Source organism: Saprolegnia diclina (assembly GCF_000281045.1).
Source record: "Saprolegnia diclina VS20 unplaced genomic scaffold supercont1.136, whole genome shotgun sequence".
In the NCBI taxonomy this organism is placed as follows: Eukaryota; Oomycota; class Saprolegniomycetes; order Saprolegniales; family Saprolegniaceae; genus Saprolegnia; species Saprolegnia diclina.
In genome coordinates this window covers 2805-25439 of record NW_008246203.1, presented here as the reverse complement: position 1 = coordinate 25439, position 22635 = coordinate 2805, and the positions used below count along the sequence as shown (strand labels likewise).

The window sequence follows — 22635 nt, the reverse complement described above, 5'->3', positions numbered from 1 at the left end:
CGAGCTTGGCGCACGCGCATTTTCGAAGGGAGTTGGCTGCTGGTCTGTGCTCGACTGGAACGCATCGTCGTACGTTTGCGTCAAGTCGTATCCATGATCCTCTGCGACGTGCTATTTATATATTCATAAAGCACGTGTACCGGCATGACAGAGGTGGCGAAGCCGGTTCGGCGCCGGTTTGCCAAACCCGAGGGTGTCCCAGTGCGCGACTCAATGGCCCACTTTGTGTCAACCGTGCGACTGCTGGACTCGTGGTGGAAAGATCAGGAGGCTGCCAAACCGCCAACCGTCCACGACTCCAACTCACCATTCGTCAAGAGCTCTGCTGCGCGGTCAACGGACCCGAACGAGCTTATTCAGTTTGTTGCGGAGTCGGAGCTCCAAATCGAGTTCCTTATGCGCATGCCGTCCATCGAGCGCTGTCTCCTCGAGTGGTGCGTCACTATCGAAACGAAGTTGCGGCGAAACAAACCTCTGTAGGTGGACATATGCTGCCCACGGCAGCCCAACTATATCTGTTGTCAAGGTACTGCATCGCACAATAGCATTGTCGCCGACATGTCCACGGTGCGTGTAGCTCAGCAGCCTCTACGAGTCGCTTGCAACGGTGCTTATTCGGTGCAAGAAGCCCAATTTGCACAAGAGCGCGGTGCGAACGCTCATGCACCGACCGTGGATCCAATGGAGTGGAAAGCTTTCGCCGCTCTCCATGTATGACTTTCAACGGCTCATCTTCCTTCTTGCACACATGGTACTCGATGATACTCGTTGTTTGTATCCCAACATTGGAGGTAGATCGTCGAAACCGAGAAGCTTCCCGACTACGTCACGTGCTTGACGACAACACTGCGCCAGGTCCAGGGTCTCCGCGTTGCAGCAGAAATAGCCCAGGAGAAGATATCGCAGCGACGCCAAACCCGCACAAATCGACGCAATGAGCATAAGGCATCTTTACCGACGCTATCCTCGCATCGCACGTCGTCTCCTTCAGCACCGTCATCCTTCTCTGTCGCCGTCGCTGTTGGTACGCCGACCCAATGTGACTGAGCAACACGTCCATGTAGCTGGTACGGGTCTACACCGACGCGAGCGTAGCCCCGACAAGGCTCGAAAGCTTGAGTCGTCGCAGGTGGTCGTCTCCGACCTGAGCCTTCTCGCGCCGGCGTTCGCGCCAAAATTTCGATGGTCTGAGCCGATTGCGCGAAGTCCGTATCTTGGCCCACTTCATATACAGAGCCTTCGTGGCATGAACCAACGCGCTGAGTCGGCGCCCAACCTTACCCAGTCGTCACCGGTTGCAATGCCGGTGCAGTCGCTAGACGACATTGAGCGGTTCGTTGCCCAGTGCGCTGCAGCGCTTCCAGCTGCCGAGATTCATGCAAACATGCTTCGACGCAACGTTGCACGACCACCAGTTCTTGACCGACTACTTGGACAAATCTAGTTGCGGGGCCAAACTTACCGGTATTAAAACGAAGGTCGCTTGATGCATGCATCGTATAATGTGGTCGACAAGAGTTGTCGTGTTGGGTGAAAATGTGGTGTAAGCATTCATCAAGAATATACCGGTCGGGCTTTGGCTCCCCTCTTGGTACATGTCTGGATAGCAGTCTGCAGTGTCGGGCTTGAGCCTGCCGAAACACCAGTGCAGAACAAACATCCTCTACATGTATATTTGCCCAGATCAGAGTAAAGAATTCTCGTCGAGACAACAGGCGACAACGATCAACGCGCCTATGAAGTGCCATCGATGAGCCTTCTCCAAGAGTACACAAATTTATGGACTCTTGGCCATCTCTTGCCAAGCTCACGGGTGTTCGGACGGCACGACCGCAGCGTAGCTCGCTGCCGCGTAACTTGGCGACAAATGACATGGCGTGCAACGCGACTTTTTCTTCTCAAGACACAAGAGTGAATTACATGCTTGCGATGTGTGGGTTGCGCTTAGCTCACGCATCCTCTTGCAATGTGAACACAAACGATGGTCGACCAGTGGCCAAGAATGGCGGTAATATGTACTATCGTATGAATTAACGAATGGAGCGCAAGAGGTACGCAATTGCGGCGCGGTGGCCGGATGGCGAGCCCGAAAACGTCGCACGATGGTGCAGAACATCCACGACGCACTCGTTGGTGTCCATGTCGTTTGAAAGCGAGAGCGCGTGAGGCGGCACAAACACATGCGCACGCTCCTTCACCTCCCCATCCGGCACAGACATATCATCGGAAACTTGTAGCCAAGCAAGCGCCGTCAAGCTCATGGTCGCATCAAGCCCACCGACGGCAACCTCGACCAGCGTCGTTGCCTGCAAAAGCGCCTCAAGGCCCTGTTTCACGCGATCCTTCATGGACGTTGCTGGAGCTGTCGGCAGCTTCTTCCCCAAACACGAGGGGCGCTTGAACGAATGCTTGAACTCACGCCGAAGCAAGGACATCATCGAGCCCTGGGCTAAAAAGCAACCAATTGGCGAGCAGCTCCCTATGGAAACGACCTACGCTGCATGACCGACGCGCGCATTCGATCCATGTCGCTCGTTGAAAGAAATGCCTTGACTTTCCCCAGCATGCACTTGACCTTCCACGCGTATTTGGTCGCCAAGGCTGTCATCTACTCGAGTAGAAACTTCAGTGCCACACACGAGCGTCAAGGACACACCGAGCATGGGTCGTAACGCACACCAATGTAGATGGAGCCATCGGCTTCGTCGTGGATGTACGCAATGCTTGCGACGGGCAACTAGCAACACTGCATAGCACCATGATATATGGAGCATTGCGTACGGGGAGGGTGCCCCGGCTCGGCGAAATGGAGAGGCCGAACTTGCCAAGCCGAAGCTCGAGGAGGACATACTCAGCTGCGACAATGCTCACGGCGGCAATGGAGCCTGCCGTTGCGACCCACACGTCTGATTGCGTCTCGTCTTGGATGCTCACTCTCATGGAGGCGACCGCAAAGTGCAGCATGGGCCGGGGTACGCGAAAGAAGGCCGGCACGGGATGCGGTGGCTCATCGCGCGCCTTGATTCGGGGCACGTGCACGCCGAGCGCAGCTTGGCCAAAGAGAAAATCTTCGACATTTGAGAGCGACTTCCACCCACGCGCACTCGTGAGATCCTGCGCACTGCCGAGGCGAAGGAGGCTCCGGCGCTGTGTTGGAAGGTCCATCTACCTGCATGTGTCGGTATTTTTAAACTATACCTTGAGAAGTGGTGCATGCGGCGCATCGTTCAAGCGGGAAAAGTCTTGTCGGATGACTCGATCGCACACGGCTCGGCACAGCAATTGGTGGTCCAACGCAATCTAAAGAGCGTAATTAAACTGCTTTGTGCATACGTTGTGGAGTTTCTGGCGCACCTTGTAGACGTAGTCGGAGAGCATATCGGCCTCGTGCGGCGACAAGGGCTCATACTACACATAGATGACTTGCCACCTAGTGCTGACTTGAAGAATATGTCAACCTTGGGAAGCGTGTTCGCTTTGCCGTCTTCTACCAAACTCTTGGTGATGTGCGCGACGTAAGCCGGCGACGCCTGGCGCTTATACAGATCCGTATACATGAGAATGACCGGACTCAGCCAGAGTGCGTCACGGCGGGGGTACAAGTCGGCAAGCACGCAGCGCAAGGCGAACTGCCAGCGCGCTCGCGCTGATAGTTTGTGGCGTGCCTTGTTGTCGCGTGCGGCCGGCGGGGTCCAGTGCGGCAAAAACACAAACGCCGGTAGCGACAACAGTGGCGGGCGTCGATCGGCGCCGTACGGCTTGAGGCGCTGGTACCGCACGTATCGCTGGAACGTGTCCACGTGCGAACATAGCTGCAAAAGCAGTGCGACCTAAGAGCAAGTGTGTCAAATTTTCGATCACCGCGTGATATCTACCTGCACCGGCTTCAGCGTCGCGTCAAGATGACTAACTGCAATGTCGACGGCACGTATCTTGTACTTGGCTGTGCCGTCAGTGCATTGGGCCCAGTCTACCTTTATCTGGACGCGAACAGGCTGCAGGAGGGGTTCACGCGCCTCAGCGGGCCACACATACGCAAACTGGTCCCGCCATTGGGCCGACGACAAGCTCCCGGGGACCGTCGCGCTAACGGCTGAGTACAGCGTGATGCGGTCCAGCATGAGGACTTTAGAGACGACGGGTGTTGTCGGATGGAGCGCGGGGGGCACGTCGCGCCGGTGTAAGATGTGACAGTCGGACTCACACGACGTCACCGAAAACGTCTAGCTTGCGATAAACTCAGGTTTGAGGTCGAGTGCGTACGGGAATGAGGAGTCCTAAAACGTGCGTCTCGAGGGTTGGCGGCGGCGACGGCACCTGTACCGCAATAGTGTTTTTATGCGCTGTCGGAATATCCCAACCTCGATTCGCATGTGAATGTTCTCGACCTTGATAGTCATGTGGTCGAGCGTCGCGTAGATACGGCGCTAGATTCGCGATGACTGACATGCACACTCGAATAAGCGGTGTCAACCTTGAGCCACATTTTGACCGACTCGGTTTTCTTGGCGCCGCTACCCTACGTGTGTACGTCCATGACAGCACATCGCGGTACTGTGAACTCATACCTCCATGTGGTGGCGGTTCCAGAGGCGATGCATGAGCGCCACGTAGAGCTCATTGGCCACGCGAAGGCCGTCGACGTCCGCCCAGTCGACATCTTTGGCGCTCAAGACAATGTGCACGTCGCGCACCCGAAGTGTCATGGGAGCACCCGCCACGGCCCCCAGCATGCCCTGGACACCATTACGCACAACCAATATCGTTGCGAGAATGAATACCTGGACGTGCACCTGGCCAATGTACGCCGTTTGGACCTTGAACGGCCATGGAAGAGTGTTGAAGACGTCGAGCTTCACAAAGAGGTTCTCGAAGCGCAAATGGCTCTCGTCAAATAGATCACCAAGCACCGAGACGTCGACGGACGCTTCGTCCAGCGGCTCGAAGAGCTCGCGCAAGATGTGGCGCACCGTGTCCAGGAAGAGTCGCTTCGTCATCGCGTTCGTTTCGGCCGTTGGTGCCAACACGAATCGCACTTGCGTGGAATGTCCGTAAAGTGTGGTTTTGCTTCAAACACACTCTCAATTTGAATTTTATATATCCAGGGAGGAGTCTCTATGCTACGCGTCTATCTAGGCGTGCTGGAACCGACCACGTCCGCGGCCGCCAAAGTTCACGGGTCGCCGGGGCGGATCGCCACCAGGGCGTAGTTGCAACAAATTTTCCTGTGGGTTGGTCACGTGCACCATGCACTGAGCACTTCTCGTGTGGTCGAGCAACGCCCGCCAGGGCTTGGACGACTTGAGCGTCGCTTCACTTCCGATGACGTAGCACGCAAACTTGGCGCGCGTCAGCGCGACGTTCATGCGCCGAATGTCGCTGAGGAACCCAACGCCTTTTCGAGGGTCCGCGCGCACCGTCGACACTACATAGTATCGCTTGGTAAGTGTCAATATTTCGTATCAAAAGGTTCGTACGAATGATAATGTCCTTCTCACGGCCTTGGTACCCGTCGACCGTGTTGATTTCGACATCGTGCGCATAGTCACCACCACACACGCGAGCAAAGGCCTTCTTGAGTTCTTCCATTTGGAACGCGTAGGGTGTAATGACGCCGACCTTGCCACGGATCGCGTCCGGCGGGCACGCGTTCCGGAGCGTGAGATACAAGTTGACCGCAAGCTCGATTTCCATCTGGTTGGAGCGCGACGACGGGCCCGCTGACTCGCGGCTGCTCACAATGTTCCAAAACACAAGTGGCAAAAACGCCGGTGCGAGCGAGTGGTACGGTTTGATGTACGCGGGTGTCTTGACGTTGTCGCCATCCTGGAGGAGGCCACCGTAAAAGTACGCCCGCGGAAACGCCGAGATCGTTGGGTGACTACGGTACTGTGTGCGGAGCATGTGCACCGGGTGCCCACAACTCTCGAGGCGCTCGAAGAGCGACCGCTCGTAGAGAGACTGTGCGCTTGTGCGCGAAAAGACGGTCGCCGACAGCTGCTGTGGATCGCCGACCAGCACACATTGCTTGCTGCCAAATCTAAGGATACACACAAACGTGAATGTCTTCTGAATTGAAAGGAAAATTGGTACCGCATCGGAATAATAGTGGAGAGCTCAACAGCTTGTGCTGCTTCGTCGATGACGAGAATGTCGTAGCGGTTCGAGTCGTCGAGGGCGCGGTGCCCGGCGGAGCTGAGCGTCGTAAACACAATATGCGCCGACTCGAGAAACGAGCTTTCAAGCTGTTCTTGCGTCTCCTTGGGAACACGCTTGTTGTTCTGTAGAGCCTGGCGCACGATGCTGTAGCGCTGCCACTCGAGCCGAATCTATGGAGAATGAGAACGAATCACAAGCGCAAGGATTACCGTATTGGCGCGTTCGAGGCACAAGTTGATGCGCTGCGCAATGTCCTTGTACGGCTTGTAGCTGTTGTAGTCAATGACGAGCGGGACGTCGGGCATCGTCGGTGGCGGTGGTGCGCACTCTGCGGGGGGCGAAGGTCCTCGTGGCGGCGTCGGTGGTAGCACAGGAAGCGGCTCGTCGACTTCATCTTCATCGTCTTTGGTCATATCGACATCCGTAGCTTCTAGGATGCACTCGGCAGCCACTTGCGGTAGCGGCTCGTCGACTTCATCATCGTCAATGACCGTGGAACACGCTGTCACCGCTACCGGCAGCGGCTCGTCCTCTTCGTCTTCCGAAAGCATATATGTTGGCGCGTCATCGGCTGAAAAAGGCACTGCGTCGTCGTCGTCATCCGAGTTGTACGTCACAAAAGCCGCCTTGGTCCCCGCCGTTCCTTCGTCCTCCAGCGTCGTAAACGAAACAGCATGCTCAAAAATTGGTGGTGGACCGTCCAGTTGCAGTGGGCGCGGTGGGGACGTGGGTGGGGGTCCCCCATGCATGTCGGACACCGGGCGCGGTGGTGAAACAACTGGAGATGGGCCGTATTCCTCCGTCGGTGGCGGTGGCGGCGGTGTCCCAGGCATCTCAACTGCCTGGGGCGAAGGTGGAGGTGGGGTCATGGGCGGTGGCGGAGGCGGCGACTCGGGCACGCCGCGGAGGTTCGTTTCAACGATACCATGGATCCATGCAATGACGTTGCGCAGCTCTTGTCGCAACACAGCCGCGTCAGCTTCCACCTAAAACCAAAATTTAGAATGTACACTTCAAATCCTGGTGGCGTACAATGCGAAGTTCGTGCGTGAGCTGGCCAACACGCATCTCGACTATTTCGAGCGGCTGCGACGAGATGGATTCAACCATCCCTTCTAAAGACACGCTCTTGACATTCGCAGTCTATAATAGAGCATATGATGAGGTTCCATATAAACGGTGTATCGAAAAACACACCACGCCTCGGCCAACGCGGACGATCTGCGGGAAGTAGCGTCGACCCTCGCCATCGCAGAAGCCTTCTTCGATGATCTTGCCCACGATGTTGTCAACTGCAATGTTGGACGGTGCTGCCACCTACAAAAATTGTCATACATATCGCAAACGAAATCAGGGATCGTACGAGAATATGGGGCTTTTCGCTGCCAATGCGCTTCCAAGCTGCGTACGTGTCCTTGTCGGGACGGCGCGCGACGTCGAGTACTGCGTTGTAATACCGGTTGTACTCGCGCAGATGTAACGAGTTTAGGAGACCCTTGAGTGTCGTCGTCTTGCCCGTTCCTGGCGGGCCCTTGATGAGCGTAAAGCCTTGAGACGTTGCCGCGGCCGTGATCGCCTCTTGCTGGGATTCGTTGAAAGTGTTACGTAGCCACTGCACGTAGCCAAGGCCGAGCGTGTCCAGGCGCATCGAGCTCGGGACGGACTCCCCCGACAAAAGCAGCTGCATTAGCTTGTAGTCACGACACTCGCACAGCGCGCGGAACTCACGCAAGCTCGTCACAAGGCTGTTCACTTTGAAAAGGTACAGTGTCTTGGAGGCGTCCCAATGCAGCCTGCGCCAGCGCGCCGAGGTCGAGACGAATACGAGGCCTTCTCTATGTCATGTGTCAGAAAACGTCTCGAGAAAGATAGAGCGGCGGTACCGGGAGGCTTGCTGAGACTCGACGACGCCTAGAACCCCGAGCAGCCCCGACCCGTCCTTGCCGTGTACGCGCGAAGCGAGAAACTTTGGGTCTTCCGAGACGACGATGAGATCGTCTTTCCGAATGTCGGCAACATCGTGCTGGCGCTTCCGCTTGTCGTGGCCCGAGTAAGCTTTGTTGAAGGATGCCGCGACTTTGACCGTGGTCGATCCAATACTGGCGTGGGGCGTGCACACGATCGGCAGCGCCGGTGGGAGATCCGACGAGAGGCCGTTGAGAGCCTGCGCCTGCACTTCCTGGACTGCCAACGGCTTCCAGACGCTAAAGTAGTGCTGGTACGATTCGAACTTGCTCGGTACCTGGACGTTCTCGGTCGCTGGCGCTTCGGAGAGCGGCTTTTGGTCATTCAGCACGGCCTCGCCAAAGTCCCAGTCCAGAATTTCATCATAAAACTGCGCAAGCGTCGAAGTGGCGTACTTCGTCTCGACGCCAAACGTGGCCGACTTGGGACCAAGTATGGCCCCAACGCGGTCGGTCTTGTTGCGGTTCGGCCGCTTGTGTACGACAACGGGAGCGGGCGCTGCCGTGACAGCCTGTACGGGCGCCTCGTCGAGCACCTGGATCTGTCGCCGCTCCTTCTTCAAGATCGACTTGACGGGCAGAACCTTGGACTGAAGCTCCAAGAGCTTTCGTGCGACCTCGGCTTCCACCGACGGTGGGTTGAGGGCCCGTCGTTGACGAGGGTCCCGCGGCGCCGCTTGCTTGGAAGCGGTCGGGTTGGCCGTTGCAGTTGGGACTGATGATATCGGGCGCTTGCGCCGAGCGAGCTGCTTTGTCTTGGGCAGTATGTCGTCATCGCTGTCCTCTATGGCGTCGTCTTCGTCATCCGACGCTTCGCCGTCTTCGGGTGACCAATCGTCGTCATCGTCCTTCAGGATCTTCTCTCCGCGGGCAGCTGCATCACGCGCACGCAGGAGCTTCCCGAGCTGCTCCGACCGAACCACGGGCTTGGCTCGTTGGCGCAGCGACTGGCGCATGGGCGGCGGCGACTGTGCGCTGGGCAGCTAAAACGGAACTGAGCAGCTTTCGCTGAGCTTGAAATTTGGACGCAATTTTATCTAACCATCCGTCGGTTGTTTTAAATTACAACAGCGTTTAACGTTTTAACCCCCTTTACCTTTACTACATGTAGTACGGTAAACTGTGTCTTATCGCTGCAGGGAGGCAACGATGGTTTGGGGCAGCCGTCCGTCGATAAGCAGCAGAGAAAATAGCCTGTATGTAAACACAAATCGCTTCCATGCGCCTATGACCGCTTGGAAGAGTTGTATTGTGCATGCACAACAATGCCATACATGGCTCCCGCGTTGCATTTTATGTGTGTAGGGCTTCACGAGGTATTTCTGCTGCGAGGTGTCTTGCATTTTATTCAGAGTCCGCGTACTTCCAGCATCTATGACGGCGTCATGGTAGGATAATTTCTTACGTTATACCTCGTTATATCTCGTAATAGACCGCCCATCGACCCCACGCGAGCTGCCAGCGGGCCGCTGCAGTCTCGCTCCGCCCTGGTTCGACTCGATAATAAAACTCGGTTGGGTTAAAGTCCCTCTCAGACCGAATCTTCGGATCTTCTGCAGTATGCTATTATAGAGTTTTATCCGGCCCTTGGCCGTCGCCGCCCCATTTGCGAAAAGGCGACGACAACATGATCAAGTTCGTGCTCATGGTCAACAAGCAAGGCCAGACGCGCCTTGCGCAGTACGTCGACTTCCTCCCGATCGCGGAGCGCGTTGCGCTGGAGGCCGAGATCATCCGCAAGTGCCTGGGCCGCAACGAGAACCAGTGCTCGTTCGTCGAATACCGCGGGTACAAGGTCATCTACCGCCGGTACGCGTCGCTCTTCTTCATCGTCGGGGTCAACAACGACGACTCGGACAACGAGCTTGGCGTGCTCGAATTCATTCATGCCCTCGTCGAGACGATGGACAAGTACTTTGAAAGCGTCTGCGAGCTTGATGTACGCCACCTGCCACCTCACCAGGTCCTCATCCCATGTTCGTAGATCATGTTCAACCTCGAGAAGGCCCACTTTATCTTGGACGAAATGATCATGAATGGCTGCATCGTCGAGACCAACAAGGTTTCGATCCTCAAGCCGATCCATCTCATGGAAAAGTCGTCGTAAGCCACGTGTCCAAGTTACTGTAGTATATGACAACAACGAGGAGGTTGCGTCGAATGTTGTCGCTGTCTATCGCCGCTTGTAGAAGAGGAGGTACCCCGTCGCACTGGATGTTGTCGCCTAGCAGATATGATATGTTTGGTCCAAGATGCATGCAGAACCTACGTCGCCGTCGCCATAGCACACATCGAGCATGCCTTCGTCGACTTTCTAGAATCTAGAGTAATCACATTGACCTCTTGATTCTCGATATGACGCACCGACACATGATCGTCGTCAAAGAGAAGCCATTGTGTCTTCCACAAAATCAAGCTCACATAATGGCCTTCATCGAGTCCATTTCCAATGTGCACGACAATGCCAAAAAGGTCGTAGGTCTCATTTGACGTCGACAGCATCTACAGACACACATGAACTGCACAGTTTAGCAACGCCATGCGTCCTACGAGGCGCGAAGGCAGTTGAAGTTCGTCTGGGAAGAGCACGCGATGAAATAGCTTGGCGAACGATTGAGATGCTTCCATGTACACGCGTACGGTTAAGGACAGCAAGTGGTGGTGAATATCTGCAGTGCATGGTCCAGATACCGTAAAAAGGATATGAATTTGAAGCGCTTGAGGTGCAACGCCAGCACAGGCGGCGTCTCTCGCAAGAAAAGCCGCTTCTCTGCATCCTAAGATAGCAGTGTCCGACTTTTGTGTCGAATATGCATGTAGGATGGGAACCTGGCGGCTGTGGCACGCATCGCAAGAGAACTGGTCGTCGCCAGACAATGTCTCGACCATACCAAACTGCTTCAGGCAAAACGTTAGGGACGCATGCGGCTCGATCTCGACGCTCAGGTCCAAGAAAGTCTCGTCTCGGCGTGAGACGGCATGGCAGCCCAAGCACGTCGTCTCGTTCGTCAGCGTGCCCTCAAATAGTTCGTGAACCCACGTTCGCTCCTTGTTCGCTGTTTCTGCTTGGACCAAGTCACAGATAGCGTTGACAACATAATTGAGAAACTCATGGGCGTCCTAGACGAGAGGTGCTCGCGGTGAAAAAGAAGATGGAAGCTCAGTTGCACTACTGTAGTACCTGATGCAGAGTGCCCCGAAACGTCTCGTTGTCGTGCTGCAACTTGGCAACAAACGACTTGGGCGTGACTGTGCCCGTCGCTCGCTTTTGCGTTGATATCTTCTCAAAGAGCTCGGCGAGGCAGTCAAGAAGCGTCGCTTCACCCTTCTTGCCCTACGAAGCCACAGAAAGATCGCATGACGTGCGCCGACAATGGCAAGTTGCTTACCTTGAGGCGGTGGTGCGCCGCAAGCCCAGCTCGGAATGGCTCGCAGAAGTAGAGTACTTGGAGCACAGCGTTGCAGTAGCACGTGTTGCCGAAGTTGGCCAGCCCGATGAGCTTCTCGCCCGGTGGGCTCGAGATGCCATTGCCCATCGTCGCCGACTGGCACGGTATCCGGATTCTCACAAGTCACCGGATAAATCATGCTTTTTCACGATGTGAAAAATATGTTCTTCACGTCTGCCACGTAGCATACCATCAGAGTAAGTTCCTTCATGTGCTTGGGATAGCGCCGCATTGCACGAGCGACAAATTCTAAGAAGCTGGCAGCGGTACAATTTACGCAACAAAGTCTTTTTTTCCGAACGGTATAAGCTTATTGTTCTGTACTTCATTCAGAGCGGACGGGATGCAGTCTAGTCAGGCTAATATGGCCGATTCCACTTCATTCAAGAAATCGATCAATTTGTCGCTTCGCCAGTGGTGCGGAGCCACGGGCGTTGGATTTGGGCAGGCTTGAAGCAGATTGACAGTATCCCTCTACGAACACGAAGAATGGCTATAGTTTTGCATACCCTCCCTATTTAGTATGTTAAGCTACTGAACTATAGATGTGGTGCACAGCGGGGCAGAGCGGTTGTTGCTGAAGCCCATGCCAGTCCCACAGTATGTGAAAAATACAAATCGCGTGAAATATCAGTATCCGGACATTGTCGCCCAGGGCAGGAAGCAGCAACCAGCACCAGCACGATGAGCATGAAGCTGACGCAGTGGATGTGCGTCGGGCTGCTTGTCGCGTGGTGCGTGTACATCTTGAGCTACTTTATCACAAGCACAAGCGTCGACATCCAGCGCGTGGCCGATCTCAAGCTGCGCTCCAAGGCGCTGGCGTCGCGCCTCAAGCAGTTCAACCAGCCGCCATTGGCGCCGCTTGGATTCGTCGTCGTTGGCGACTTTGGCACGGGCTCTGCGACACAGGCACTCGTCGCAGCCTCAATGTCCGACTTTGTCAACCACACGCAGCCCCACGCTGCTTTTGTGCTCTCTACCGGCGACCAGATTTACGACCACGGGTGCCCGCCAAATTGCCTCTTCGATACCACATTGATCACTGCACTAGAATGCTCTCAGCCGATGACCCAATCATCTACAGCAAGTTTGAAAACGTACATGACAAGCCTTGTCCAGTGGCTCGACTGACGTGCCTCGTATTAGGTCTACAAGCACCCGTCGCTCAAGATTCCGTGGTACATTAGGTAAGGCCCGCAGTTTAGTTGTGTACTAGTAGTCTAACCACACTTGCGTTGTAGCATCGGAAACCACGACTGCGAGGGCAGCATCGATGCGATGCTTAACTACGCGAAGCGTACGAACAACGTCTGGAAGTTTCCGCAACGGTACCTCTCGGCGTATCTCTTTCGGGGTACGAAGGAATGATCTGGGCATAGGTACTATACATTTGACCAACGCGTGGACGAGTCAACACTGCTCCGTGTGGTCGTACTTGACGTGTGCGACCTCGTGTGCGGTCAGACAGCGAATGACCGGGATTTTCGTTGTACAGCGGCGATGAACGACCAGACTTCGCCGGAGACGCGGTCAGCGCAATACGAATGGCTCGAGCGCACCCTGAGCCAAAGCGCACCCAAGCAAATCACGCGGCTGTGGACAATCGTTGTCGGGCACTGGGCCGTACACAGCTACGCCGGAAACGGTGACACGCCCGAGCTTATCGCGCACCTCAAGCCACTTTTACAGAAACACAAGGTGCATGCGTACTTCAACGGGCACGACCACGCTCTCCAGCACATCAAGCGCGATCAATTGAGCTTCTTCACGTCTGGTGCCGGTGGCTACAACCTCCATGAGCTCCGACCCCAAGCCCGGGCGAATCCAGACTTGGTGCATGTCGATATGGTCCACGGCTTCATGTACGTTCAAGTGAGCCGCGACGTCTTCCGCGTCCAGTTTGTCGATGGGAAGACGACGGACATTCTGTACACGACGGATATTGATTTTGAGATTTAACACTAGACGACATTGCATGTCTGCTGGGTGCGATACCTACTAGTTCAAGTAGGGCCATAATTGTGCGCTACGAACGTGCGTTTTTGAGGAGGACACTTACTCTGACGGTGCTTTGCTGTTTTGTAGCTGTAAAACCTTAGCAACGATGAGTCGGTGTCCTGATCCAGACCATACAGTACCCTCATCTCACTTGCCAGCTCAATTTCAACGAATGCAATCATCGTATCGCGCCCAATTACGGTACGTTCCTCCGGTGGTGCTCGCACCCAGCGTGTAGTCACTATTTCATGCGTAGGAGCATCGCACTAACGTTGCCGATATAAAGTATGCGCGAGCACGCAAGAATCGTTGGTCAACGGTAGGCGCAACGCCGCTGTGCGATACGGCAAGTGCAAAATGACAGACCGGGGGAAATTCTCGGTTCTTGGCCCCAACACGTTTACTACTAGTATATTCAATCACGGAAACCGATGCACGCGGAATCGCATGCACTGCATTGCTCGGGCTCGTCACGAGTCTACTCTGGATCCCAGCGAGAGGCTGGCGGGAAAATGGGCTGGCGGCATGGACGTCCCATGGACGAGCCAGTTGGGTTGAGCCTGTCCTGTCTCTGATTGGCCCGTGCTTAGATTTGGTCTAATTTGGTGTGTCTATACTATACAAATACAAAGACGATTGGTTCAAATTTTCAAAGCAGAGTTCAATCTGCTGTCAGCCATGGCCACGTCGTCGACGCCGGCACGGACGCCCCCGCGGTCTCTAAGCCGCTCGTCGACGAACAAGCCAACGCCATCGACGGCGAAGGACCAAGCAAAGACGAAGAAGCAGGTGAATGCTGCGGCGGAAATGGAGCTTCTCTTGCAGATGACGGCAGGCCCGCTCGAATCGAGTGTCATCCCTCGCTGGAAGCGCAAAAAGAAGGTCGAAGCCGTGTCGCCGTCGCCGGCGAAGCGAAAGAAGATCACGGTACTATTTCCATGGCGCTAAAGAGCTGCAGGTCACGTTACGGCTAGAATGATCGCTTCATTCCGAATCGGTCGGCCATGGACATGAAAGTCTCGAGTCTTAAAGTCACGGCGCCGTTCGAAGCGAAGGCGGCGCAACCCTCGGTGGCAAACCCAACGCCTGCATCGATCGTGGCGCCCGACAGTCCATCGCAGCAGACTTTTCAAACGTGCTTGGCCAAGTCGCTCCTGGGCACGAGTGACCTTGAAGGCCACCGCATTCTTACCTTCAAGGACAAGCCTCCTGCCGCAGACGACCCAGCGTCATTCAAGGGTGCTCTCAACGTCATGTACAACAAGCGTGCGACGTCGTCCAAGATTAAGCCGCTGCTGACGCGCCATATCCCGTCCGCGCCGACCAAGGTTCTCGACGCACCCGAGCTCATGGACGACTACTACCTCAACCTCCTGTCGTGGGGAAAAAACAATGTGCTTGCAGTTGCGCTCGGCGCGTCGTTGTACCTCTGGAACGCCGCGACGGGCGCCATCGACGAGCTCATGGCGCTTGACGGCGATGAGTACATTAGCTCCGTCTCTTGGATCCAGGAAGGCAGTACGCTCGCAGTTGGCTCGAGCGATGCCACGGTGCAGCTTTGGGACACAACCAACGCCAAACTACTCCGGACGCTCAACGGTCACTCGGCACGTGTTGGTGCTCTCTCGTGGAATCGCCACGTGCTCTCGTCGGGCTCGCGCGACACGTCGATCATTCACCACGACGTCCGCGTTGCGTCGCACATCGTTGCGACGCTCAACAGCCACGAACAAGAGGTCTGTGGTCTGCGCTGGTCACCCGATGGTTCCAAACTCGCATCCGGTGGCAACGACAACGCGCTCTGCATCTGGAACCAAATGCAAACAACTCCGATGCACAAACTCACGGACCACTGCGCTGCCGTCAAGGCGCTCGCGTGGTGCCCGTGGGACCGCCACGTCCTCGCCTCTGGCGGCGGCACGGCCGACCGCACGATCAAGTTGTGGAACGCGCAGACGGGCAGCCTCCTCCAGTCGACCGACACGGGCTCGCAGGTATGTGCACTGCTCTGGTCGACGAGCGAGAAGGAGCTTCTGAGTTCGCATGGCTACGCGCAGAACGAACTCTGCCTATGGTCGTACCCTGCAATGCGCAAGGTGAAGGAGCTCACGGGCCACTCTGCGCGCGTCCTGCACCTCGCGGCCGGCCCCGACGCTACGACAGTCGTCTCTGGCGCCGCCGACGAAACTTTGCGCTTCTGGAACATCTTCTCACCGCCTGCTGTCTCGTCAAAGGCCAAGGTCCCGCCGGCGACTGGTCTACGCGCCGCCAGTATTCGATAGACACACCACCGACTAATGTGTGCAATATATTCTGAATTATGTACTAGTACGTAGTGGTAGATTTCTTGCAGGTTACAAGAGAGGCTCGGTGCCATGCCAGTCGACGGTGCCCCGCGGCCACTTGGTGCGGATTACCAGGTCCAATGGCGGCGTAAGCGAGTTGTCGTCATGGCGTGGCTTCTTGGGCGCAGCAAGCCCGAATGGCGAAACGCTGAGCTGGATGGGTTCGTCTTGGTTGGCGAGTCCATCGTAGTAGAGAAGCTCCACGATCGTTTCCGTCTGCAGAATGGATTTCAATCGGCTGGCTATGTGTATGAGAGAACGACAACGCACCGATGCGGGCGATGTCGCTGCGTCGGGGTTCGCAAACAGAACTGAGTAGTGTGACTCGCTGCAAACGACCCAAACGGGAGCCGTAGGCGCCTTCAAGAATGCACCCACCACCATGTACTCGTAAGCCTCAAACAGCGTTAGGAAGCCCACAAGGCCTAGGCGTGGCTCGAAGATAGAAACGACTATGCATCAAACCTTGGCGGCCAATGCCACGCAGTGTGAGGCCGTCACCGAGGTCTTGTGTGCCATCAAACACGTTGCTGCACGCGTATCCAACAAGAAGCAAATTCACGAGTTCCTACTGGCCTTCAATCATCTGTGCAAACAGCACCCGTGTACTAACTTGCGTGCAATAGTCATGAGCACCGACCAGCGTCGGCGTTGCTCCGTCAGGTGCGTCCATGTCGGCAGCAATTGTTGCGAGGCCACGGGTCAAGAGAACACTCGCGACAAGTAGAATCACGCCAGAGCCACGCGAGGCTAGATACTGAGTTTGTGTTAGTCTTCTCATCCATATAGTATACTGCAAAAAATAACGCACCTCGTCAATATGGGTCGAGATGAATTCGCGGGCAGCTGAACGCGACAAGAGTGACGATGTTACGCGTACGTGCTCGATTGTAGGTTGAGCCTACAATGTCTTTCTTTAGGTTCACGACACTATGTTGGAGCAAAATACGCCGGGAAGGGCCATAGTGCATTGAGAGCCGTCGCTTGCTTGCCATACAATGTGTGTCAGCGCGTCGGTAAGGGCGGTCCGGAGCTCGTCCGCGCGCGGCTACAATTTCATATATAGATTACATTGCAAAGGGCAATATCATTCTACTACCTCTTGCCAACATGTGGTGTTTTGGAAGAGGAAATACAACGTGTAGGCCTGGACAACTGCCATGACGCCGCATGGACCGCCTTCGTGCTGCACAATGCCATACCCAGGCACGGGTGCAAATGGGAACCCCTGGCATAAAGCACCGTTGGCAAAAACGAAGCCATAGAGTGGTCAATATATAAACCTGTGCTGTCCAGTGCGACGTGAGGCCTTTCTTGGCCTCGCCAAAGAGTAAGATGCGCATAGCCGACACTTCGGCGCTTGTGAGCGATCGGCCGATGGACGTCGCTAGTGCCAGTGGACGCCCTACCGCCTGCTTCACTAGCGCACTCGGGGCGTCGTCGATTATGTCGTCATCAACAACGTCATTTTCCACGACGGCTTCGTACTTGCTTGCCCTACGCGACCACAATTCAGACGCTACTATGTGTCGGACATGTGTACGCGCGGCGGTCAGGTGCAACAGTCGCGGACGCAGCCCGCGAGCTTCCCCATGTGGATCCAGATCCTTTATCGTCGTCGAGTGGCTTCTTTTGATCACTTGAGCGCCCCTTACTCTTGGAGTTGGGCGCTTCGACGTCCTTGTTCTTTGCGCGAGGTGTTTCAGCGTCGCCAACCTTGGATAAATTTTTGCGCTCTCTCTTGATCTCCTTGTACTTGTCGTAGCACTCGCGTTTGCTTCGGCCGAGAACGGCACTGACGTTTTTCCAGCGCTCGGTCTTGTCCGTAATGCTCTGCGTACTCTTGGCCGCCTTCTTGAGCATCACAACCTCCTCGGCTGTCCATGTTGGCAAGGATGCATCAGTCGGAGAGACCGACATGCACGCCAAGACATCCGGGCTCACACAACTAGTAGGCGTCCCTTGTTTTACATCGAAAAAGAAGAGTCTACATTACCTCAAGCGATGGGACTTGGACTGTTTCCGGCGTCCAATCTACGTGTATCGCAACGCCATGAGCCACCAAAAGCAGTAGGTGACTAGAATACCATGTATTCGAGAACGGAGCTAGACTTCGGACTTGAGTTTTTACGCGCAGCGACGTCCTTGTTGAAAAGCTCGCTGGCGCTGTGGGACTTGGGCGACGACTTCCTCGCCTTGTCCGAGATCCAGCGCGAAAGCGCGTCCATCGTCTTCATGCAGCGAGATCCCCTGAGGTAGTCCATGACGAGCAGCTCAGACTGTTGATGCACGCTCTCGACGCTCATTGCCGAGGCCGTGTTCGACGTCCGTGCCTCCCCCGCTTCCTTGCTCGCCATAACCTCACCGGATTGTGCGAAACCGCTGAGTGTGTCCGGTTGGCGATGCTTGGGAAATCCGCGCTGGAGAGAAACGGCTACTGGCACTAACCATCGCAATGAGATTGGGCTATCCATACCGACAGAGGGATGCCAAGTGGTTGGGCTCCTCGACACAAATGCAGAGTAAAGATGCATAAATTAGGGCATCCACACTTGCTGGTCTTTTATCCACTGATAAGTCTGCGCACCGCAGCGAAGGTCGATCGCTGACTTTTGTTACCCGCTCCATGACGAGCCAGAGATATGCCTATTGGAGACGACGTAGCGCGGTCGGAGCATTGCTCTCCTGTAAGTAGAATCTAGGACGTGGTCAAGGGACGTGGTGCAGATTGACGACAGCAATTTGCATAATTTACATCTACTTTGGTAAGTCCCACAAGTGTCTCATCTGGTCGAGTCTTTGATCGTCGAATTCTTGCCCTGCACACCTCGGGCGACGACGAAATCTAGTGATAAATGCTCTCCTAAGAATTTTCTATCGCCATGCTAAATTTGGACGATTCCATTTTCAAACGCAGTTCGGTCGACAAATCATGGCGACTCGCCATCGACCAACCTCACATGCACGCTGAGATGCACGTCCGTGTCACGGATTGGCTAATAAATATGAAAACGGCCAATGAAATGTGCTCTCCTTGCTCGACTCAAAAACCAGCTTCTTGAGTTTCACAAAACGACGTATTGAAAAACGGAGAATCGAAAGATGGGGACCCACGACAGCGTCTTGTGCAGGTTCGTCTTCTGCGGCGCCGAGGACGACGAGCCATCCAGTGTGCTCCTGCCGCAGGGTGCGACCGTCGCGTCATTGCGCCATGCGTTCCCCTTCGAGGGCAAGTACCACTTCCGCCTCCAAGAGACCACGAGCGGCGGCTACGTGTGGCGTGACCTCGGCGACGACGCCGAGACTCTGCCGTCGGGCCACGTACTCGTGAAGGTCCTGCAGCTTTCGTCCTCTCCACAAGCGTATCCGATCTACAGCTCGCAAATCGACGCGCCCGAGTACGAGCAGTTTGAGCACTTCTTCCGTGCGTCGCCGGTCAAGGCGACGTCAAAGGGCGGCCTCAACTCAATGTGGAAGAGCCTCAAGGCCTCGGGCAAGGAGCAGCTTTCCAAAACAAGCGCGCGCGTTTGGGAGACTGTCGAGTTTACTGCCGGGCGCTACTTCAACTCGCAGTCGGGCGACGAAAAGCCGTCGGCCGCAGCACTCCAGCAACTCTCGGCGGCGGCGAGCCTTAGCCGCGCAGTGTTTTCGGATGCAAACCGCGACCACATGGATCTTCTTCGGCGTCTTTGGACGAGTATTCATGGCGACGCCAGCCCTCCCGCATGGACTGAGCTTGGATTCCCGTCCGACGATCCGATCTCCGTGCTTCAAAACTCGCCGTCCAGCGTCTTTACTCTCCACGCGCTCGTATTCTTTTGCGAAGTTCACCGCAGCGCATGCCTCGAGATGCTACCTCCACGCCCAGCGTACGCGTTTGCCATGGTCGCTCTTCATCTCGGCGCTCTCATCGCGGACCTCCTGGACCTTCCAACCGGTCGGTTTGTCGAACGTGACGAGGTGTACTGGCGGCTCTTCGAAGACCCAATTGGCCTCCGCGAGCTCTTTTCTGTCTCGCTGCATGCATATGACGACTTCCACCGCCAAGCTCAAGGCTCGTTCCAGAGTGCGATGGAGCAGACGAAGGCATTCATGTGCCAAGTGCTGCTTCGGGGACCCAAGACGGTCGGAGACCTTGTACAAGTCGCCCACCAAGTGCGCAGCGCCGTGTTGCATTAAAATCTCGAAATCTAGCCTTTATCGGAATGTAGCATTACCGCTTTTGCTGCTGTTTGCGCCGACTTTTCTTTGTGCGTGGTGCCGGTGGCGTCGTTGCGTCATGATGAAGCAAAAGCGACGCTTCGACCGGCGAGCTGGGTAACGGCGCCACGTCGTCGTCGTCTTCATCGTCCTCCGCAGTTGTATCAGGTGCGAGGACGGGTGGGAGTGGCAAGAGCCCTGATGTATCATCCGCTAGCGGGGGTGCCGCTAAGATCGTATTTGGGGTGTAGACGAGCGCACGCAAGCAAGCGGCAAGCGTCGGTGCATCGTCCTTGATTGACGTCGTTGGCAACAGAAACTTCTGGAGGGATGCGACAAGGGCACGACGCTTCTCGCTGGAGCCCAGTGTCGACTGAAGATCCGCTCTCTCGATTGCTTCGAGCTACGGTGGATGTCACGTGAATTTACCAAACATTTGGACACCTCCTTTGAGCTAGTACCACACTGTGATGCCGAATATGGCGGATCGACTGGCCAATGCCGCTGTAGTACAAAATGCCTCCCGACGTTGTGGCGCAAAAGAGTGTGTCTTCGCCACCGACCGCAAACGCTCCTAAACAGCCCGTATAGTATAGTTGCACCTGACAATGCATCGAGTCGTCGTACCTGAAAAGAACGCAGTGATCGAAAACGGGATCGTAAACCGCAGCTGGGAGCCATCTTTGTTGACGAGGTACACGTCGCCGTTCCAGCAACAAAGCGCGATTTCTTCATCACCATTCGCGAAGAGAGTGATTGTTGCCATCATCAGTAGCGCGTCTGGTAACTACGCAGTTATCGATTCCATCCAATCGTAGGCAATATCGAGAAAGGCATACCTGGAGAGACCAGAGCACGTCGCTGGTCTCAGCATGGCGCAGCTCCACGGCACCGTCGAGACAGCCAAACGCATCGAGGGCGTTCACACCCTGCGACTTGAGCTGCGTGAGTGCAAACGCCCGGCCGCCGCTCGGCCACGGCGCCTGCAGCTGCACCATGGATGTCAAGTGCTTGAGCTCAAAGACAGCGCCGTTGTTCAAGCACACGACAAGTGGTCGCGCGTCCGAAGCGCCAGTATGCCCATGGGACTTTATTTTCTGCCGCGTCATAGACTCGACTTCACCGGGGACGCGGATCTTCTTTTCTTCAGTGATGTTTTGGACCTAATGGTGTTGCTGACTTCAGCAACGATTCACTCACAACAAGACGAGTTTACGTGCTCAATGTTGAAGAGATGAATCGTCGCGTCGCGCGTGCCGAGGTACAGTCGATCGTGAAGCACGGCACCAGCGCTCACGTTTAGTGGAATTGCCTACGCCATTCTGATGACGATTTTTGCCAAAGCAACGAGCATACAAACTGTGCAAGGAGCATGAGTGCGTCAGCGTCTGCGCGTTTTTGCAAGACGAAACATCGGCCTTCAGCGGTCGCGACAAAGAGGCGGCAGCCGAGCGTCCGCGTCGTATGTGCGACGATCGCAGTGATGCAGCCATCAAGCTCGCAGCCATAGACTGCTTCCGGCGACGAGAGGCCCTATTGCAGACATGCATAAGAGAGATATCAAGTGCAGGCGCGTAACACCTTGAAGACGGCGACCTTCCCGGCCATGGAACCAACGACGAGCTCGATGTCGCTGTCGTCGTTCAGGTCCGCAAAAGCGTGCGCATTCGGAAGGACCTTCCCCTCCATGTTTAGGAGGCCTGTAGGCACAAGACACACCTATACAGCACGGTCTCATCACACGTCAGTTCCGCTACCAATGACGAGGACGCACCGATCGCACGTTCCCCGTCGAGCTGCGCATCAGAAAATACCCGTGTAAGTGCGAAATCGTTAAGTGCGATTTGAGACATTCAAGGCGGGGCATCAGGCATGGCGGTGCACCATGATGCATTCAATCACCCCTCTCAAGCACTACAAAATGATAAAATGTACTAAGGCACAATAAAGCAAAGTATTTACCAACAACAATGACAAGTTATTTGTGCAAGCGGGGATGCATTGTTGAGATTCTGTTGATTTTGCCTTCCGAGATAGGGCTTACTCAGCAGAAATGAACGCGTTTCGCGTTTTCTTATTTGCTACTAAGATCTCGCATGTGTAGGGACTAGCAATCAACTTCATAATTCACTTGGCGGGCCGTGGTTACGCAGGTGGCGACGCAGGGCAGCGTCGTGCTCTTTTGTCGTCGCCCGAGGGCGCTTGCGAGTGACCCGTAACGACAAGTTCAGTAATTTCTTATAGGCTTCGTGAGCTGGCGTCGCGATCGGCGGCAGAGCTACGTAGTTTGTTGGGGTCCTCGAGGGATGCCTGCAACTGAGGCGACGTCAGCGACTGGAGGTCGCGGTGCACAACGATGGGTGGCATGATTTTGGTACGACCTAATTCAGGACGCCTTGGGCGGGGCTGAGAAGCGAACAACCACAGTTTTAGTAAGAAAGCATGGTAAGAGGGACTCTTCCTTCAGCCGCAGCACGTGGCCCAACAGTCGAGCTCGGCGAAACGCTGTCGCAGCGC

The 22635-nt window shown here is 55.6% G+C and overlaps 10 protein-coding genes across 11 annotated transcripts; 5 read left to right on the top strand and 5 right to left on the bottom strand.

Annotated features, from left to right (window-relative positions):
* The first annotated feature begins 27 nt into the window (after nucleotides 1–27).
* SDRG_16572 (hypothetical protein) lies at nucleotides 28–1529 on the top strand. The gene is made up of 5 exons (XM_008622788.1): nucleotides 28–434; nucleotides 481–526; nucleotides 578–751; nucleotides 796–1024; nucleotides 1065–1529. The coding sequence occupies exons 1-5, from the start codon at nucleotides 145–147 to the stop codon at nucleotides 1442–1444; spliced, it is 1119 nt and encodes a 372-aa protein (XP_008621010.1). The 5' UTR covers nucleotides 28–144; the 3' UTR covers nucleotides 1445–1529.
* Nucleotides 1530–2030: 501 nt separating this feature from the next.
* Nucleotides 2031–4997, bottom strand: SDRG_16571 (hypothetical protein; the record flags this gene model as incomplete). Its single annotated transcript, XM_008622787.1, has 13 exons — nucleotides 2031–2449; nucleotides 2497–2608; nucleotides 2657–2737; nucleotides 2782–3147; nucleotides 3199–3300; nucleotides 3355–3408; nucleotides 3459–3830; nucleotides 3876–4223; nucleotides 4264–4317; nucleotides 4362–4427; nucleotides 4475–4519; nucleotides 4569–4736; nucleotides 4782–4997. The coding sequence occupies 13 exons, from the start codon at nucleotides 4995–4997 to the stop codon at nucleotides 2031–2033; spliced, it is 2403 nt and encodes an 800-aa protein (XP_008621009.1).
* Nucleotides 4998–5132: 135 nt separating this feature from the next.
* Nucleotides 5133–9079, bottom strand: SDRG_16570 (hypothetical protein; the record flags this gene model as incomplete). The annotated part of the gene is made up of 8 exons (XM_008622786.1): nucleotides 5133–5425; nucleotides 5478–6040; nucleotides 6094–6329; nucleotides 6369–7145; nucleotides 7192–7302; nucleotides 7357–7476; nucleotides 7523–7994; nucleotides 8043–9079. The coding sequence occupies 8 exons, from the start codon at nucleotides 9077–9079 to the stop codon at nucleotides 5133–5135; spliced, it is 3609 nt and encodes a 1202-aa protein (XP_008621008.1).
* Nucleotides 9080–9708: 629 nt separating this feature from the next.
* On the top strand, nucleotides 9709–10284 carry SDRG_16569 (AP-4 complex subunit sigma). The gene is made up of 2 exons (XM_008622785.1): nucleotides 9709–10062; nucleotides 10108–10284. Exons 1-2 carry the CDS (start codon nucleotides 9751–9753, stop codon nucleotides 10228–10230), a joined length of 435 nt encoding a protein of 144 aa, XP_008621007.1. The 5' UTR covers nucleotides 9709–9750; the 3' UTR covers nucleotides 10231–10284.
* Nucleotides 10144–11683, bottom strand: SDRG_16568 (hypothetical protein). Its single transcript, XM_008622784.1, has 8 exons — nucleotides 11513–11683; nucleotides 11305–11457; nucleotides 10953–11243; nucleotides 10829–10900; nucleotides 10674–10751; nucleotides 10488–10625; nucleotides 10393–10437; nucleotides 10144–10347 (listed from the first exon to the last, which is right to left on the bottom strand). The coding sequence occupies exons 1-8, from the start codon at nucleotides 11657–11659 to the stop codon at nucleotides 10297–10299; spliced, it is 975 nt and encodes a 324-aa protein (XP_008621006.1). The 5' UTR covers nucleotides 11660–11683; the 3' UTR covers nucleotides 10144–10296.
* A 511-nt stretch (nucleotides 11684–12194) lies between these two features.
* On the top strand, nucleotides 12195–13687 carry SDRG_16567 (hypothetical protein). The gene is made up of 5 exons (XM_008622783.1): nucleotides 12195–12579; nucleotides 12627–12672; nucleotides 12722–12762; nucleotides 12817–12903; nucleotides 12955–13687. The coding sequence occupies exons 1-5, from the start codon at nucleotides 12257–12259 to the stop codon at nucleotides 13532–13534; spliced, it is 1077 nt and encodes a 358-aa protein (XP_008621005.1). The 5' UTR covers nucleotides 12195–12256; the 3' UTR covers nucleotides 13535–13687.
* A 526-nt stretch (nucleotides 13688–14213) lies between these two features.
* SDRG_16566 (cell division cycle 20, cofactor-APC complex) lies at nucleotides 14214–15904 on the top strand. The gene is made up of 2 exons (XM_008622782.1): nucleotides 14214–14500; nucleotides 14548–15904. Exons 1-2 carry the CDS (start codon nucleotides 14252–14254, stop codon nucleotides 15853–15855), a joined length of 1557 nt encoding a protein of 518 aa, XP_008621004.1. The 5' UTR covers nucleotides 14214–14251; the 3' UTR covers nucleotides 15856–15904.
* Nucleotides 15861–18338, bottom strand: SDRG_16565. Of its 2 annotated transcripts, XM_008622780.1 has the most exons (11): nucleotides 18006–18338; nucleotides 17915–17952; nucleotides 17462–17866; nucleotides 17202–17415; nucleotides 17018–17146; nucleotides 16868–16966; nucleotides 16730–16819; nucleotides 16532–16675; nucleotides 16384–16486; nucleotides 16189–16343; nucleotides 15861–16134 (listed from the first exon to the last, which is right to left on the bottom strand). In XM_008622780.1, the coding sequence occupies exons 1-11, from the start codon at nucleotides 18273–18275 to the stop codon at nucleotides 15928–15930; spliced, it is 1854 nt and encodes a 617-aa protein (XP_008621002.1). In that variant the 5' UTR covers nucleotides 18276–18338; the 3' UTR covers nucleotides 15861–15927. The 2 variants fall into 2 exon arrangements, with proteins under 2 accessions (XP_008621002.1, XP_008621003.1); XM_008622781.1 differs by having other exon boundaries at nucleotides 16189–16486.
* A 682-nt stretch (nucleotides 18339–19020) lies between these two features.
* SDRG_16564 (hypothetical protein) lies at nucleotides 19021–20097 on the top strand (the record flags this gene model as incomplete). Its single annotated transcript, XM_008622779.1, has 1 exon — nucleotides 19021–20097. One exon carries the CDS (start codon nucleotides 19021–19023, stop codon nucleotides 20095–20097), a length of 1077 nt encoding a protein of 358 aa, XP_008621001.1.
* SDRG_16563 (hypothetical protein) lies at nucleotides 20013–21945 on the bottom strand. Its single transcript, XM_008622778.1, has 8 exons — nucleotides 21893–21945; nucleotides 21700–21837; nucleotides 21475–21651; nucleotides 21335–21430; nucleotides 20958–21281; nucleotides 20746–20905; nucleotides 20580–20692; nucleotides 20013–20521 (listed from the first exon to the last, which is right to left on the bottom strand). Exons 1-8 carry the CDS (start codon nucleotides 21920–21922, stop codon nucleotides 20132–20134), a joined length of 1428 nt encoding a protein of 475 aa, XP_008621000.1. The 5' UTR covers nucleotides 21923–21945; the 3' UTR covers nucleotides 20013–20131.
* Between the last annotated feature and the right edge of the window lie 690 nt (nucleotides 21946–22635).

Excerpts from the sequence above, each read along its gene's own strand:
- SDRG_16563 (XM_008622778.1), bottom strand. The coding sequence starts at position 21,922 with ATGCGCAGCTCGACGGGGAACGTGCGATCG. Across the intron at positions 21,652-21,699 it reads GGAAGGTCGCCGTCTTCAAG|GGCCTCTCGTCGCCGGAAGC; the intron begins GTGTTACGCGCC and ends TGTCTGCAATAG. Across the intron at positions 20,522-20,579 it reads ATATTCGGCATCACAGTGTG|CTCGAAGCAATCGAGAGAGC; the intron begins GTACTAGCTCAA and ends CATCCACCGTAG.
- SDRG_16567 (XM_008622783.1), top strand. The coding sequence starts at position 12,257 with ATGAGCATGAAGCTGACGCAGTGGATGTGCGTCGGGCTGCTTGTCGCG. Across the intron at positions 12,580-12,626 it reads GACCAGATTTACGACCACGG|AATGCTCTCAGCCGATGACC; the intron begins GTGCCCGCCAAA and ends TCACTGCACTAG. Across the intron at positions 12,763-12,816 it reads AAGATTCCGTGGTACATTAG|CATCGGAAACCACGACTGCG; the intron begins GTAAGGCCCGCA and ends CTTGCGTTGTAG.
- SDRG_16565 (XM_008622780.1), bottom strand. The coding sequence starts at position 18,275 with ATGGCGAGCAAGGAAGCGGGGGAGGCACGGACGTCGAACACGGCCTCG. Across the intron at positions 16,820-16,867 it reads GCACTATGGCCCTTCCCGGC|GCTCAACCTACAATCGAGCA; the intron begins GTATTTTGCTCC and ends AAGACATTGTAG. Across the intron at positions 16,344-16,383 it reads GCGTGGCATTGGCCGCCAAG|GCCTTGTGGGCTTCCTAACG; the intron begins GTTTGATGCATA and ends AGCCACGCCTAG.
- SDRG_16568 (XM_008622784.1), bottom strand. The coding sequence starts at position 11,659 with ATGGGCAATGGCATCTCGAGCCCACCGGGCGAGAAGCTCATCGGGCTG. Across the intron at positions 10,752-10,828 it reads ACCTCAAGCGCTTCAAATTC|ATGGAAGCATCTCAATCGTT; the intron begins ATATCCTTTTTA and ends GTACGCGTGTAC. Across the intron at positions 10,348-10,392 it reads TGTGCTATGGCGACGGCGAC|GCGACAACATCCAGTGCGAC; the intron begins GTAGGTTCTGCA and ends CATATCTGCTAG.
- SDRG_16566 (XM_008622782.1), top strand. The coding sequence starts at position 14,252 with ATGGCCACGTCGTCGACGCCGGCACGGACGCCCCCGCGGTCTCTAAGC. Across the intron at positions 14,501-14,547 it reads CGAAGCGAAAGAAGATCACG|AATGATCGCTTCATTCCGAA; the intron begins GTACTATTTCCA and ends CGTTACGGCTAG.
- SDRG_16572 (XM_008622788.1), top strand. The coding sequence starts at position 145 with ATGACAGAGGTGGCGAAGCCGGTTCGGCGCCGGTTTGCCAAACCCGAG. Across the intron at positions 527-577 it reads CAACTATATCTGTTGTCAAG|CTCAGCAGCCTCTACGAGTC; the intron begins GTACTGCATCGC and ends CGGTGCGTGTAG. Across the intron at positions 1,025-1,064 it reads CTCTGTCGCCGTCGCTGTTG|CTGGTACGGGTCTACACCGA; the intron begins GTACGCCGACCC and ends ACGTCCATGTAG.
- SDRG_16569 (XM_008622785.1), top strand. The coding sequence starts at position 9,751 with ATGATCAAGTTCGTGCTCATGGTCAACAAGCAAGGCCAGACGCGCCTT. Across the intron at positions 10,063-10,107 it reads AAAGCGTCTGCGAGCTTGAT|ATCATGTTCAACCTCGAGAA; the intron begins GTACGCCACCTG and ends CCATGTTCGTAG.